The 15,757-nt window shown below is 42.3% G+C and overlaps 1 protein-coding gene across 3 annotated transcripts in view; it reads right to left on the bottom strand.

Moving 5' to 3' along the window:
* UHRF1 (ubiquitin like with PHD and ring finger domains 1) overlaps positions 1-15,757 on the bottom strand; it is a 33,807-nt gene that overhangs the window by 9,807 nt on the left and 8,243 nt on the right. For all 3 annotated transcript variants that reach the window (XM_081846116.1, XM_081846114.1, XM_081846115.1), the window contains exons 2-9: positions 15,046-15,209; positions 7,757-8,020; positions 5,609-5,784; positions 3,538-3,753; positions 3,113-3,222; positions 2,681-2,867; positions 857-980; positions 257-364 (exon numbers count right to left, since the gene is read on the bottom strand). In XM_081846116.1, the coding sequence (XP_081702242.1) occupies positions 257-364; positions 857-980; positions 2,681-2,867; positions 3,113-3,222; positions 3,538-3,753; positions 5,609-5,784; positions 7,757-8,020; positions 15,046-15,198 (1,338 nt within the window). In that variant the 5' untranslated portion in view covers positions 15,199-15,209. The remainder of the gene's footprint in view (positions 1-256; positions 365-856; positions 981-2,680; positions 2,868-3,112; positions 3,223-3,537; positions 3,754-5,608; positions 5,785-7,756; positions 8,021-15,045; positions 15,210-15,757) is intronic.

Raw genomic sequence — 15,757 nt, 5'->3', positions numbered from 1 at the left:
GCGGGAAAAGCAGTATTCCCTTTCTGAAGGAAAAAGGTCAGGGCCGCAATAATTAAAAAATGGCAGTAGCCACTTGCCAGTCCAGAATTTGTAGTTCTTGCAAACAGAGCTAAATGAGTAGCATCCTGCTTGCCATCAGATTCAAGAGCCTCCTTGCACATTCGTACCCAGATATAAATAGCAGTTGTCTGTTGTTCCCAGGAACACCCACCCACTCCACAATGGAAAAAGAATGGGGCCAGATACAGCATCTCACCTGGACTCTGAACTTCCACATGGTTCCAACTGGAACTCCAGGGATAGGCCCATAGTGGTTTGATGGGACTATGGTACACTCTCTTGTGCGACCTACACATGCCATGCCCTAGAAAATAAAAAAAGTCACAGATCAAGACAGAAATTAGCCCACCAATTTATTGTGCTACTGAGCTATTAAGAGAAGGACACATTCATCCATTACGTTCCCCCCAATAAAACCCATGTAACAAAGCAGTCCCATCTAAGGTTAGCACAGAATCATTCCTGCTACCTATTTAACAAATGGGTAGTTAAACCTGCTCAATACTGGCCCTATGCTGTTGAAAAGTAGATGTTTCCACTGCAAGCCACTGTAACTAGCAATTGTTCTCAGGACTTCCTGACAACCTAGTTGTCAAGAGACAACTCTGCTTGGACAGACTTGTCACCCCTATGATTTTTCTCTTTGTGGAACACAAATGACGTTTTAGTAGATTAGGAGAACATGTGAAATACTTTTGAGCTGGCTGAGCCATGTAATTGTGTACACATCCATCTTGAGGTTTTTACATGTGCCCGGCAGCAGAGAGCAAGACAAAACAAACCAGGATGGACCGACCTTGCCCCAGTCCCGCTGAGAGGATGAATTTGCAGATGCCATCTTGGCTTTCTTTTTGCTTTCTTTCAGCTTCTCACCAGCCAAAACAACCTCACTTGCATCATTGCGACATTCAGGACAATACCTAGTTATCAAAAAATTAAAAAACAGAAGTGTCATGGGGGGGCAGGCGAGGATTGGTTCCTAGGACTATTTTTAATATGCACTATTAGAAGAAGAAAAAACCTGTTAAAAGCTGCATCCACAATTTCATATACAGTTATTTCTAATTTTCCCCAAGATTGGTCAATGTGTGCTAGAGCACAGAGCCAACACTAATGCACAGTGAACCTGACAAAACTCTTTCATCCAGTTTTCCTCCTTGTGAAACTGGCAGTTCGAAGTGTATGAAGACAGATCAAATGGGCAAAACTGAAAAAAGACATACCCAGCTTAATAACTCAAATGTTTTTAGCTGGGCTGCCTACAGTGGCTTTTCACAGCCCTGATAGCTGGCAGTGCCAGTTAACATACAAAGAACATGGTATTCCACTGAGCTACAGCCCTCCTACCCTGAGAGCAAAGTTGAGGTGCAAGGAAAAAAGAGGAGAGCCAGGCTGGAGTCCACATCCGACATGCTATTAAAAACCATGTTCATTACACATCAGATCACCAAGTGTCTTGCAAACACCCTTTAAAAAGGCACACAACAAACTCCTGACTAAGCCAAGAAATAGTGAGAATTAGCAGAACACATATGTTGTGTGTAGAAGGCGTCAGAGCTAGACCTCTGGCATTTCCAAAGGCAGGATATCACTTTTCATAAAAACAAGCTGAAAGGAGATAGAAGGAAATGTCACAAAAGTATTTGCTGTAATCAAAAGAACCGCTTGTCTTTGGGGTATTTAGGAGGACCCTTGCAAACAGGGTTGCGAAAGCCTTGGTCCCATGATCCATGACTGGCTAAGAAGCAGTGCTTTGACTCTTAATGGGCTTCATTTGCTTTCAATGGCAATAGGAAACAGCCCTGTCTGATTGCTAGATTTGTCAGCATCTCCAGTACATGCTCAATGATTGTCCAGAGTAAATTAGGCAGAAATGGAAGGAAGGAAGAAATGGGAACCAAATCCTCAACAATGGTTTTAATCAGCCATATTTTGGGGGGGGGTGTCCCAGGGTATTGATCCCACCCCCAAGATTCCTTTCAAACCAGAAGGGCCATGGGTCACGTGACCTTAAGACTCACCATAAGCATCCACTGCTTCTAAAATACTTTAAATTATTTTCTGCCTGCTTACGAATCAATTTAAAAAGCTGCCAATACAGTGGTGCCTCGCAAGACGAAAAGAATCCGTTCCGTGAGTCTCTTTGTCTTGCGGTTTTTTCGTCTTGCGAAGCAAACCCATTAGCGGATTAGCTCTATTAGTGGCTTAGCAGCTCAGCTGATAAGCGGTTTAGCGGATCAGCTGTTAAGCGGCTCAGCGGCTCAGCTGATAAGCAGCTTTTAGCGGATCAGCTGATAAGCGGCTTAGCGGCTTAGAAAAAGGGGGGGAAAGAAAAAAAACCCGCAGGAACTCGCAAGACATTTTCGTCTTGCAAAGCAAGCCCATAGGAAATTCGTTTTGCGAAGCACCTCCAAAACGGAAAACCCTTTCGTCTAGCGGGTTTTCCATCTTGCGAGGCATTCGTCTTGCGGAGCACCACTGTATTTGTCTTATCACTATTTTACTGGCTTACTATATTTGTTCAGTTAATTTTATGTTTGTTCACCTGTTTCGTTTTACTATGTACTGTTAAAACTTCAATCAACATTATAATTTTCAAAAAGTGTTCATTGCTACTTACCAGTCCTCATCATCAGGTATCCTGTTAAGAGGTGGGTTAAGACAGTAGATGTGGAAGGCCATGTCACACTCATCACACATTAGCTGTTTCTCTGGATCCTGTTTCCCTCCACACACATGGCAGGCGCACATCCGGCAGGTTTTGCTAGGGTTGTCTTTGCAGTGCTTACACACAGGTCCACTCTGCCCTGTGAAAAAGGAAACAACACACACCATACTGATCAGGCCAAGGAGAGCAAGCCACAAGAAACCTCACAGCGGGCGGTTATTTGCTAGGATAACTAAATGGGAACTTTATGCCACCCACTGGGGACGGATGACAGCTGGTTTGCTGGAAGATTTCAGAGAATGCTTTATCCTGACCCAGTATGGCAGTTTTTTCCAGTGACAGCTATCCTCTAAGTGCTTAGGAGGGAGAAGTGATATGACTTACTTTTTAGTGGGCTCTCAGCAGTAAGTGGAACAGAACAGCCAGGTTCTTCAATCTTGTAGATTTCATCCACAAGAGTAATTCGGCAATCATTCAAGGTATCTCCAGCATCCCTAGAAGGCAAGCATATAAGAATTGGCTGCATGTCAACAACCAGAACAACAACCAGAACAAGAACAAGAACAAGAACAAGAACAAGAACAAGAACAAGAACAAGAACAAAAAGAAGAAGAAGAAGAAGAAGAAGAAGAAGAAGAAGAAGAAGAAAAGATTTTGGTACACACATATGGCATGTTAAGAGAAATGCCTCTCCCATCCCTGGGCTTAGGTCATCAGACAGCACAAAATAAGGATTTGGGGTGTCGCAGAATAAAATTTTCCATAGAGGCTTGGCAGATGGGATTCCCTGCTCATAATCTATCACTTACCCAAGAACTATCTTGGCATATAACTCCTTGTATGTTCTGGTTTCTCGTTTTTGCAGGATCTCTGCATCATACCAAAATCCCCTCTCCTTTGGATCATCAGGATTGTAATTCAGCATGACGATATCTCCTATTTCTAGCTCCTCCCACTTGAGAGTCGTCCTGGCACGAGCACGCACGTCTCTGGAGCTCAGCTGAATGACACCATTCTCTGGATAGCTTCATTGGGGGACAGGGGGAGGCGGTAAGAAAACATTCCCACATGGTAAATGCAACCCACCCTACCATAGCAACATAAGTCTTAAAATTATCATCAATCACTTAAACTGTTCAAATTTTTTCAAGCACTGTACAGAGAGTGAAAACTAAAAGAAGTCCCTGCTTGCACTGGAAATGTGGAGGCCTGGACAAGATAACAAGAACAAAAAAGGCTTCTCCTGAGGACTTTTTGCCTATTTCTCCGACAACAAAAAATGAAAATAAGAGGGAACACTGGATATGTGGAGAAATTCTATTAAAAATTATCTCACTTGGAATAAGAGAAATGCATTTTAAGACAAGATACGCAATACGTGAAGATCTGTAGAATTCTAGTAAGGGTGAGGAACCCTTTAGGCCTGCCAAGCCTTGGAGGTTGACCTGCCAGGCAGTTTTGGGTAAACCACACTCCTCTTTCTCTGGGCCTCTGTCATATACGATGTCAGGTGCAGGAAAGTTTAAACTGCAGGTTGAAACCTCAGAGTGCAGCTAAAAGACTATTTTTTCCCCACCGTAGTCACAGCTTGAACTCAAAAAAGAAGTGTTCCTTGTGTGAAGCCACAGTTTGTATTCAAGGCAGGCTGCAAAGGAGGATTCAAGAGCACACTTAAGAGTGCCTTACCAATTCGTTCCTTTGAAATTGAGTCACATGACATGACCATGATGTCATGTAACCGATACCTGTCAAATTACACCTATCTGTCAAAGTGGCTCACAGTGGGTGGGGGAGATCAGGATCTGGCTTGCCTGCTCTGTTCTCTCCTTTATCCCTGCACTAGAAAGTGATAATTCCTGTATACACTGTAGTATAAACATATGCAGCACTCAGACCCAAGTTGCATTTCTGCACCTAGCGGGTGCTGCCATGTTCATGAGTAGCATACTGGGACCTCCAGTTTCTTGTGAACTGCTGCTTGCCATCTTTTGGTGATCTACTGCAACACAGAGGCTGCCTCATTTTTTAAGACCTTATAGAAAAGAGTGCAGGGAAAACTAAGAGCAAACCAATTCTAAAAGCAGCCACTTACAAACAGCAGTAAAGTGGCCCATGTTCTGCCAAAGAAAAAGATAGCCTCACATGGCAGCTAAGGAAAGCCCCCCCACTTTTCCAAGGGGAAAGGGAGCAGGAAGGAGTGGCAGAGGGCTTGCCTGTTCTGTCCTGCAAAGTAAGGTATTCCAGGTGCTTCAAGCAGTTCCCAGAGATGGAGAGCAGGCAGGGATTACCATGCAGCTCCACCGACTATCACCACCTACCTCTGCAACTCCAAGTTTAGGAAGGTGGCTGGGGCAACATAGCACGTTCAGCACAGAAAACAAAGTGTGAATGCCTGGTTACATCTATATGCAAAAGACATCCCCAAGGCTTTAGTTGAGATTCCTGCACTGCAGAGGGTTGAACCCTCTGGGACCCTTCAACACTACAATTCTATGATTCTACAGTGGTGCCCCGCAAGACAAATGCCTCGCAAGACGAAAAACTCGCTAGACGAAAGAGTTTTCCGATTTTTGAGGTGCTTCGCAAGACAAATTTTCCTATGGGCTTGCTTCGCAAGGCGAAACGTCTTGCGAGTTCTTGCGAGTTTGTTTCCTTTTTCTTAAAGCCGCTAAGCCGTTAATAGCCGCTAAGCCGCTAATAGCCGTGCTTCGCAAGACGAAAAAACCGCAAGACAAAGAGACTCGCGGAACGGATTAATTTCGTCTTGCGAGGCGCCACTGTATTATTCTTTGAATGCTAGGCTGAACTCCACCATCAGGTGTTTGCCAAAAAAAATAGCGTGTTGTTCTAAAGGGACTAGGAAAAAACCAAAACACTCACTCTTCATATTTCACATGATATACAATGTCCTCTTCAGCAATGGCTTCTTGCAGATCAGATTCCTCATCACTCTCACTTGCCTTGTTGGCAGCTTTTTCTTTCTGGGTCACGTTGACAACCTGAGCTTCAAACCAGGCCCCCATGCTTGTATCACGAGCATCTACTAGCTCATTGATCTAAAAACAAAAGCCCAGAGTCCAGCTATTTAGTTGTTTTTAAATAAACTCAATCTTGAAAATTACAGCCATTTCAAAAGGTAAACAGCATTCATTTCTGAAAAGCAATAAAGTCGAAGGGAAATGGGTATTTGGAGTGTTACATCATAGGTGGCCAATCTTCTGGGGGCACATACCAGAAGGAAAGAAGTAGGAAGATCAACAGATGGGCACTTTTATAGTTAAAGACACATTCCAACACATTCCAACCAGGCAGAAATATTTTAGAACAGGCTTTCTCAAACTCAAGTCTCTGGCTGTTTTTAGACTATGATTCCCATCATCCCTGGCCACTGGTTCTGCTATCTATGGATGATGGGAGTTGTAGTTCAACAACAGCTGGAGACATGAGTTTGGGATACCCCGTTCTAGAATGGCATGGAGCAACACTGGAAAAAGTCCCGAGGGCCATATAGAGGTCTGAAGAGCCACAATCGGCTCCAAGGCCTGAGGTTCTGCATCCATGGCACACAGAAAGGGCCTCACTACTTTGGTTTCCTTTTCCTGTTCTGTGCTATTGCCTGACCCCTCCCTCAGTAGCCTAGGAAACAAAAAACACATGAAGATGATGGATTCTTCAGAGCTAGCTGACCTGACTGGAAGAGTCCGCGACCAGAAGGAGGTGTACCAGGAGGAATGGATGAAATTCAAAGACTATTTAGTTAAATATGTGAAGATAATTTAATTGGAAAAACTTGCAAATACCAGATAGGCTTAGGATTTAAATATGTAATGTTAGAGATTAAAATATTTAAAGTTAAAATAGAAAGATGTTAAGTGATTAAGTTAATTTTATGAGAAAATTGGTTTTGGAAAACTGTTATAATGATATACACTGAAATTCAACTAGGGGGATTCAAGGAAGTCACATAACAATGTTAATAAGATTGGTTTAAATACAGTTGAGATTCATGTTTGTTTGTTTGTTTGTTTGTTTTTGGAAAATTTAAAAAAATGGGGGGGGGACAAAGAACACAAAGGAACAACTGTGGATTGTAAAATGCACCAGATACTTTCAGGCTAGACTTGTACCCCATTCTGCTTCATCCTTAATTTATGACATTAACCTTGTGCAGCAGTGCAGATGCTGTTTAGGTTTTCAGACCAGTCTTTTAATATGGGCAGAAAGATTCTTCTGCAAATGCATTTTTAAAGAAAGCTACGGAGTACCATATCATGCCCTTTCCTTCCCCCTTTATCAAATTAACAAAAAGCTGAGCAATTGCAATAATAAAAGTATTATATTTCATTTTTCAAAAAGGAAGTACAGTGGTGCCCCGCAAGACGAACGCCTCGCAAGACGGAAAACCCGCTAGACGAAAGGGTTTTCCGTTTTGGAGGCGCTTCGCAAAACGAATTTCCCTATGGGCTTGCTTCGCAAGACGAAAATGTCTTGCGAGTTCCTACGGGTTTTTTCCCTTTCCCCCCTTTTTCTAAGCCACTAAGCCGCTTATCAGCTGATCCGCTAAGCCGCTAAAAGCCGCTAATAGCGCTAATCCGCTAAGCCATCAATGGGCTTGCTTCGCAAGACGAAAAAACCGCTAGACGAAGAGACTCGCGGAACGGATTAATTTCGTCTTGCGAGGCAGCACTGTACTCCAAATGCCAAGTGTTCATAGTTGGACTGGTATTCAACTAGCCTGCCTTCCCTTTCTCCATCCAGAAATAAATGTTGTATAGGTTTTATCCCATTGCAGTTGATAACAGCTCAGTTTCAACATGTGTCCAATTTGTCGATATTTTGCTTGTTTTTAGATACAGCTGCCTATTTATTGAGGAAAGTGTCAAAATACATTTTCTCATTTGTATAAACTGACCAATGACTGCAAAATGAAATCAATGATAACATGTTTGGAGTTGTTGTTTTTTTAGAACTTATAGACATTTTTGCTTTGCTCATTTGATATTAAAATTAAATCTAAAACCACCTCACCTTGTAGAATCCAAAGCCTGGGTCCACCAGATCAGTTTGGCCTGCTGTGCTTGGTGGTCCCTCCATTTCCACAGCCCCCTCCCCATTATTGGAGTTCTTATCAGATTCACTTTGGCCTGAACCACACCCAGAGTCCGTGTCTGAAAGTTCAGAATCCTTCTCTTTGTTAGCCAAAGGCAGGAGGGTAGGGCTTTGCCTCACCAGCAGTTGGACTATATCATTCAGGCCAACGCTGTAATCGAAAAGGGAATGACCATCTTCCATCTGTAAAATAAGAGTAGGAAGACCAACAGTCACATATCAACATCCAACAACTTAACACACAACCAACCCAAAAACCCTTTGAAGTGGGTCAAAATGTTTTGCCCCATTCAGTTTTAATTCCTAGGTTCGATGCCCCTTTTGTTTTCATGCCAGCATTTCTGTGAATAGATTAAACAAAGTTAAAGCAAAATGTTGTGTAGCGTTGGCTGTACCAAGCATAAGATGCTAGTCTCCATTCCCTAGTACAAAAAGCTTCGTGCACCAGCAAGCAGTTGAAGAATAGGTTCATCCTACACATAAAATGCTTTTCTATACAACTGTCCTCTTTTCAACTCCCAAGGAATCCATTATACTACTCAGCAAGCTACCCATACAACTCACACCATATCATCCTGTTATCACTATCTTCAGAAATATCACAAGTTGTTTCATTTATTTTCAACGCTATAAGAAAGCAAAACATAGCTCCATCCTTATTTCAGTTATCATGATACTGTATATATCGAAATATTGCAATGTTTAGCTCAAAGCTTTCCAAACTGTGTGTCATGACATGTTAAGCATGTTGGCTGCAGTGTATAGGTGTGACAGTGTATAGGTATGTCGCACTAACACTTCCTATGCTCCTCCTGGGCTGGAAAGGGGTTAGTGTAACCTCCAGTTTGCTAGTAAAATTCAATTACTGTGTCGTGAAATGATGCATGTCTAGAAAGTGTGTCACCAACATGAAAAGTTTTGAAAGCTCTGGTTTAGCTGGTAATATATCGTGATGTTGAAAACCAATTACTGCCCAGCCCTAGTCTTTTGTTGTTGTTGTTGTTTATTTTATTATTTTAAACAAAGTAATAATGATAAATAAATAGAAATAAAACTGTGCCCCACCCCCAAGACCATTTCATTATAACTATCCAACCTCCTCAAATTTCAACACCTCTTGCGATGGTCTGACCAATTCCCCTCATCACAGCTTTCATTGTACAGTATCCCATATTATTGCTTGAGTATTTTGCCCCTTCTCATTAATTTCCCATATGTCTAATAATTATCTCCCTATCTTATTTACTGTTTGACTATTATTGAAGATCCTCATATCTAACCATCCTCTGGCTTCCTTATAATCTTTCTTACCCAGCCCTAGTCTTATGTATTACAGTAGTACCTCGGGTTAAGAACTTAATTCATTCTTGAGGTCTGTTCTTAACCTGAAACTGTTCTTAACCTGAAGCACCACTTCAGCTAATGGAGCCTCCCGCAGCTGCACAATTTCTGTTCTCATCCTGAAGCAAAGTTCTTAACCCAAGGTAATATTTCTGGGTTAGCAGAGTCTGTAACCTGAAGCGTCTGTAACCCGAGGTACCACTGTATAGCATAAGCTCTTGTGGGTTAGAGACGCTTTGTCATATGCAACTGGCCTAAGAAAGTTGCCAAACAGACTAATGCTGCAACCTCTCTGAAAGTTATTGTAAATACTGCAGGTCTTTACATTCTTCCCTTTCTGTGTCAATTCAGAACACCTAGTGTGTGTGCCCCCCCCAACAACCAACCAACAAATCAATCTACAGGTTTCACCAACAATTTAGGTCTGTATTACTCATTTGGGAACACTAGAAGCTGGGAACAGGAATTAGCCTGCAAAGTTTTCCATTGATTCTGCACCTTACAGTACGTATCTTAGGACAAAGATGTCCACATACATTTATCAGACAATTATTCCTAAAGAGATACTCTCAACCAAAAGAAATTCAACTAATGCTCTCTGGTGAGGACACATTTGTACTTGCAGTGCAAGTTCCTCAGCATGTGGCATACGTAACAGCAGGATCTCTAAAGAAAGCCAAAGTAAAAGCAAGAATAAAGCATTATTTTCTCTTTCTTATTCAATCAAAATGTCATCGTTTAGTGAATACGCATAGCACAATAAACAGTACTACAGTAAACTAAAGTGAAGAGGAATGACTGGAATAGTGGCATGGCATCCTTAGGAAAAGGCTTTTCAACTTGAAAAGCATACTCAGAGAACTCTCAAGCAGAGGGGAAGGGGAGGCTGAGGGAACACTCCACAAGGAAGGGTGTTTGAAAAAAATATGAGGCTGCCAGCTCTGCAGGCAAGGGGTGACATATCTGGGCTCCTGAGCCCCACAGGGGTGCCACAGAAAGAGTATCAGGGGAGCCATGGCCTTAAAAAAAGGTTGAAAACCTCTGGGATAGGACATTGCCATGTTTTTCTTACTGCTCCTGCTCCTGGGTCTCTTAACAGCAGCCTGCAACCAAAGTTTTAGTTGCAAGGAAACTTAACTATCTCCAGCAACATTCTAGGAGATAAAGTAAAAGTTTATCACTATGAATGCTTAGCTTTTCTTTTTTAGTTGCGATTTTATTAATGTGGCTAATATTGTTTTATAGATTAAAAATGTCTTATTGATTTATTAATCGTATAGTGACTTTTGCTGTAATTGTGATTTTTAGCTTATTTTTGTTGCAATTTTGTTAATAGTGTTTTACAGATTGTAATTGTTTTATTGATGTTTGTTAATTATTTTATATTATTTATGCTGCATTTGTGATGTTCTATTGTGTTTTGTTATGTTATTGTTATTTATTGTTTGCAAGCCACTTTGAGATTCATTTGAATTAAAAGTGGCATAGAAATATAAGCAATCTATATTTAATTAAGTTTCCCAAGCGCACACACACACCCCTCTGCAACTATAGCAATGTCCCCGCTCACAGGCTTACAATGTAATCAATGTGGCACAAAAGGAATAGGGAAGAGTAAAACAATCCTTGGAGCACCTACAGCTTCACTGGCCAATGACGGGGCCAATTTGATCTCTCTATTGCCATTATGTTCTTCCTGGGAGACACAGTGTACAACCACCCAGGGGCTCCAAGTCACCGGGCTGGCGCCAAGAGGCCACTGTGCCTCCCTTCAGCTATGAAATCTAATGTAACTGGCAGCTGGAACACAGTGCCCTTTCATGCAGGGAGCTCCTCCTCCTTTGGCTGATAGATGGCGCAGGCTCGACTTCCACTTGCTATAGATTAAGCCACAGCAAGTAAACATGAATTTAAAGTTTAACAAACCCTAGAACTCTTGCATTAGTGCACATAAGGGAGCACTGACAAAAAAATATGTCACATCTGAACCACACCATAGTCTCGTTCCATTTTCTCTTCTGTCCCCATCCCTTTTTATACTGGATTTATGACAGCATGCAGGGCTGTCATATTGTTTAAGATCTGCGCAGTGCTTACAAAAGGTTTCGTAAAGTTCATGGCTAGCTCCTAACTAGCATCAAATAAGGACAGACCACTTCCTCCAAACAAAGATATAGCTGAAGTTTTAACACGCAGCAATCCACCTAACTAGCAATTCTGGAAGCCTAAAGGAAATAATTTTCAGCTTCACCACCTTCAGCAAACCCTCTCTATACTGAAGTGCTTGCCAAGGAACCCCAGTCTATATACCCCTGGATTCCTCTCTTGCTGCAATACTGAGTCAGCTTCCTATGTTCCTAGCCTGGGATGTATTCTAGGGCAGGGATAGTGAACATGTGGCCCTGCAGATGTTGTTGGACTTCCAGCTCCCATCAGTCCTAGCCAGCACAGCCAGTGGTCGGGGATTATTTGAGCTGCAGCCCTCTAGATGCTGCCAGACTACATATTCCCCATCCCTCTTATGGGGTGTATACCGTATTTTTCATCCCATAGGACGCTCTGTCCCATAGGACGCACCTAGTTTCAGGGACCTCCCGCAGGGCTCCCCAGGCTGCGGATATCTGCCCGGTGCGTGGGGCACTCTGCTTCAGGGCGCTCCACGCACCAGGCGGCAGGCCGCTATCCGCAGCCTAGGGAGCCCTGCGGGAACTCCCGTGGGCTCCCCAGGCTTGCTGATAGCTTCCTGAAGCCTGGAGAGCGAGAGGGGTCGGTGCACAGAGTTCATTGTTAAATGACTGAGAATTGGGAATAGGGGTGCACACCGACCCCTCTCACTCTCCAAGCTTCAGCGAAAGCCTGTATTCGCCCCATAGGACGCACACAGATTTCCCCTTCATTTTTGGAGGGGAAAAAGTGCGTCCTATAGGGCGAAAAATAAGGTAGTTCATTCTCCCATCACTATCTACATGAAACAAGAATGCATCCTTGAATGAAATACTCCCCTATGCTGTGCATTTCAGAAAAGCAACACTGGTGTCTAGCTGTCTTTTGGGGAAGCTTATCCACAATTAGTGGCCTGTGCACTGAGGAGCCAGGGATCCCTGGAACAAATCACCGGTTTAAGGGAAATTATTCACCCCTTCAAATGCTATGGGAATGTTATGATGTATTAAAGTGGGTATGTAAAATACCAAATCAAACAGACAAAACTCCAACAGCCCACATTTTCAACAGTTTTGAACAATCTCAAGCTCAGACCTTGACAGTTCTTCAAGGTCTTGCAAACACATACACACTCAGAGATATAATCTATTACCAAATGGCACCTTAAACCTAAGCTATGGTCACAACAACAGAATGTGCTGACGCTGATTCCCCTCCAATGGGATTTTTATTTTTATTATTTATTCTATTTCTATACCGCTTTAGTTTAAAGAACAAAACTCAAAGCACTTTACAACAAATTAAGACATCAAATAAAACAATCCAGAATAAAACTAATACAAGCTTCAAGAAAAATATTTCAGATCTTTCTCTAAGTAACATTTTTCTTTCCCCAGTCGCCAACCTGGCATCCAGAGATCTACACATGGTCACAATGGACTTGCACCAGTTGCAGAACATGCCTGACTAATTTCAAAAGACAGTAACATTAAGAAAGCACTCGCTCACCTGGACAAGGACCCTATTTTCCTTCTCATTCTGAATGCATCCCTGAATTATTTTTTCATTTCAATATGCAAAATCACAAAAAAATACTGATATGGTGCACAATATCTCAAATTACAACTAAAACCATCAAAAAGTGAAATTAAAGCAAAATACATTAAAGAATCACCAAGTACAGAATGGGTCATATAACAAGAAAGAGTAAATGTTCTCCTATGGTGGCTTGCTGAAATAACCAAGTCTTCAGTTGGTGTCCAAAACTCATTACAGACAGTGCCAGCTTGATTTCATTAGGTAAAGAGTTTCGTAACTGCAGTGTGCCGTCACACTAAGCGCATAATTTCATGCAGAGGACAGTTTGACATGCTAGAAATGTCTCAGTGACAGATCACCAAGTTCAGAAAGATATACAGTATAAGGAATAAGGTGATCTTTTAAAGTACACTGGCCCCGGGTTATTTAGTTTTATATGAAAAAAGTAAAACCTTGAATATAGGTTGCCACTGTACTGGCACACAAAGCAGCTCTCAACACAGGTGTTATGTTGTCATTAGCCAACATAACTGGGCTGCAGAATTCTCACCAGCTCTAGTTTCTACGGTACACCAACCTCAAGAATAAGCCCCACATAGACCACATACAATACTGTAGTCTATCCACATTACAGTGCTTGAGCCACTGTAACCAACCTATCCCAGACAGATGTGAAGCTGGTAAAAGGTATACCTAGCCACTAAGGTATCCTAAGCCTCAAGTGACACATCTACATCACAAGTACCCACAAAATGTTTATGTACTTCTCCAGAGTTTGTGCAAGCCCACCCAGAACAGGCAACTAGTGAATCTCCCAGACATGGGAACCATGCATCCACAGTGCTTCTGTTTTGCCAAGATTTAAACTCAAGTATTACCCCTCATCTTTTCACAAGCTTGTCAAATTCACAGAACACACCATCAAGCAGAATGGAAGAGCAGCTAAATGCAAATATATTTACCTAACAAAAGACAATTACTTTATATATCACTCTGAATCCCATTTACAAGGACTGAAGCAACAACAATCTTTCCAAAATGCCAACTTAACATCAAAACACTGATTTCAGCAGAACACTAGAGGAAACAAGTACATTGAGATACCTCAGGACTAAGACGGAGAGATCACTGAAAGAGCATGTGTCAGTACAAAGTCGCTAGATGGCAGTGCAAGTCAGGGTTGTTGTTGTTTTCCTTTTTAACAAAGTTAGCAATAAACTTAGCTCAAAAGTTCTCAATCAATTCATGCAACTCTCTCCAAAGAGGCTACTAGCCAGGACTCATTCTCAGTCTAAGCACATTTGTAAAGTTAACAATCTAGCTGCGAATTTCAATCCTTGGTTGCCCATTAACATCAATGACCAAGCAGCTGCTACCAACCGCAGGATGAAAACCTGCATTAGTTCTACCCTGCAGGCACAACAGCTCCAGCAGCACTCAATGCACGCATGCTATGTTAAGATGCATATCTGCCAGCTTCTTACATAACCCCACCAGTAGGTGTGCTTGCTTCACAAAGCAATGTGCTTCATCAGAACCCTAGCATTCATTGCAACAATACAGTGGTGCCCCGCAAGACGAATGCCTCGCAAGACGAAAAAACCGCTAGACGAAGAGAATCGCGGAACGGATTCTTTTCATCTTGCGAGGCACCACTGTACTTTATTAGTGGAAAACTCAAGCTTAAAAGCCCTTATATTAGAAGTGGTGGAGCAAACCCATAGCTTCCTTTTTAAAGCCAAACTTTGTTTCTTTCAACTGAGACTTGAAAAATGCATTTCCTTCTTCTGCACCACACATAAAGATTTGGGCCCAATCAGCACCATATTTAAAGCAGTATCATCCCACTTTAAAGAGTCATGGTATTTTCCGAAGAACCCTTGGGAAATGTAGTTTGTTACAGGCACTGAGAGCTGCTCAGAGATTCCCTATTCCCCTCACAGAGCTGCAGTGCTCAGAGTTCATTGTTAAATGACTGAGAATTGGGAATAGGGGTGTCCTAACAACGCAGCATTCTTAACTAGCTGAAGTTTCCAAGATTCTTTGGGGGAACCACAGCTGTTTAAAGTGGAATGATACTGCTTTAAACGTAGGTGGGGCCTGGATGGCAGTGAGGATGCGCAAGATGGCAGTTACGAGAGGGAAGAACAATGGGAGACGGGTACCTGTTTGCCCCTGTAGAAGAGCCTTTGCCTATCAGGTGCCACCCTGAACACTTCATGTATCCTCTGCCGGAGCTCTTCCACCTTGGTGAGCTTGGAAAGGGAGTCCACTCGATGCGTCTCTTTCCCATCCATGCTGCGCACTTGAATCCACATTGTGGCTGTACCTTTGTCAAGGGACAAGCAAAGGACAAGATTACAAACACAAGGAGGGAAAAGGGGGCAAAGCGGGAAAAAGAAATGCTACCCCCTCCCTTCAATCACTCCACAAATTATATTAACAGCATTTTTCTTCCCTCTACACTGCATGCATACGGTTATTATTTCATAATATATACATGCCCAAACCAATTTATTTGCCCATCAACTTTTTTAAAAACTGTGATAACTCTCTAAATGTTGTACTAATACAAGGTTATAAAGTGGGAGGGAGAAAAAGTGGGGGGAAAGAGAAAATATTTTTTAAATGGAAAAAGTTACGCTGGACAATTCTACCACCAGAAATTCAGGAGGCAAATTGTTCTCTCACAACTTTTCCTACTTTCACTGTAATTAAAGAAGAAGACCCACACTGGCCCCCCTCTAAATATAATACCGATAAGTACTTAAAGATGAAACTGGCCCAATGCCCTCTAGTTCTTACAAAGGCCAACAAGGTACCCACATGAGTACTGCTGTGTTCAGGTCCTGCCATTGGGGTACCCCGGTTGGCCAC

This window comes from Podarcis erhardii (assembly GCF_964252035.2).
Source record: "Podarcis erhardii genome assembly, chromosome: 18".
Classification (NCBI taxonomy): domain Eukaryota; kingdom Metazoa; phylum Chordata; class Lepidosauria; order Squamata; family Lacertidae; genus Podarcis; species Podarcis erhardii.
Note: the sequence above shows the minus strand (reverse complement) of the source record. Positions and strands in the feature narration are given on the sequence as shown.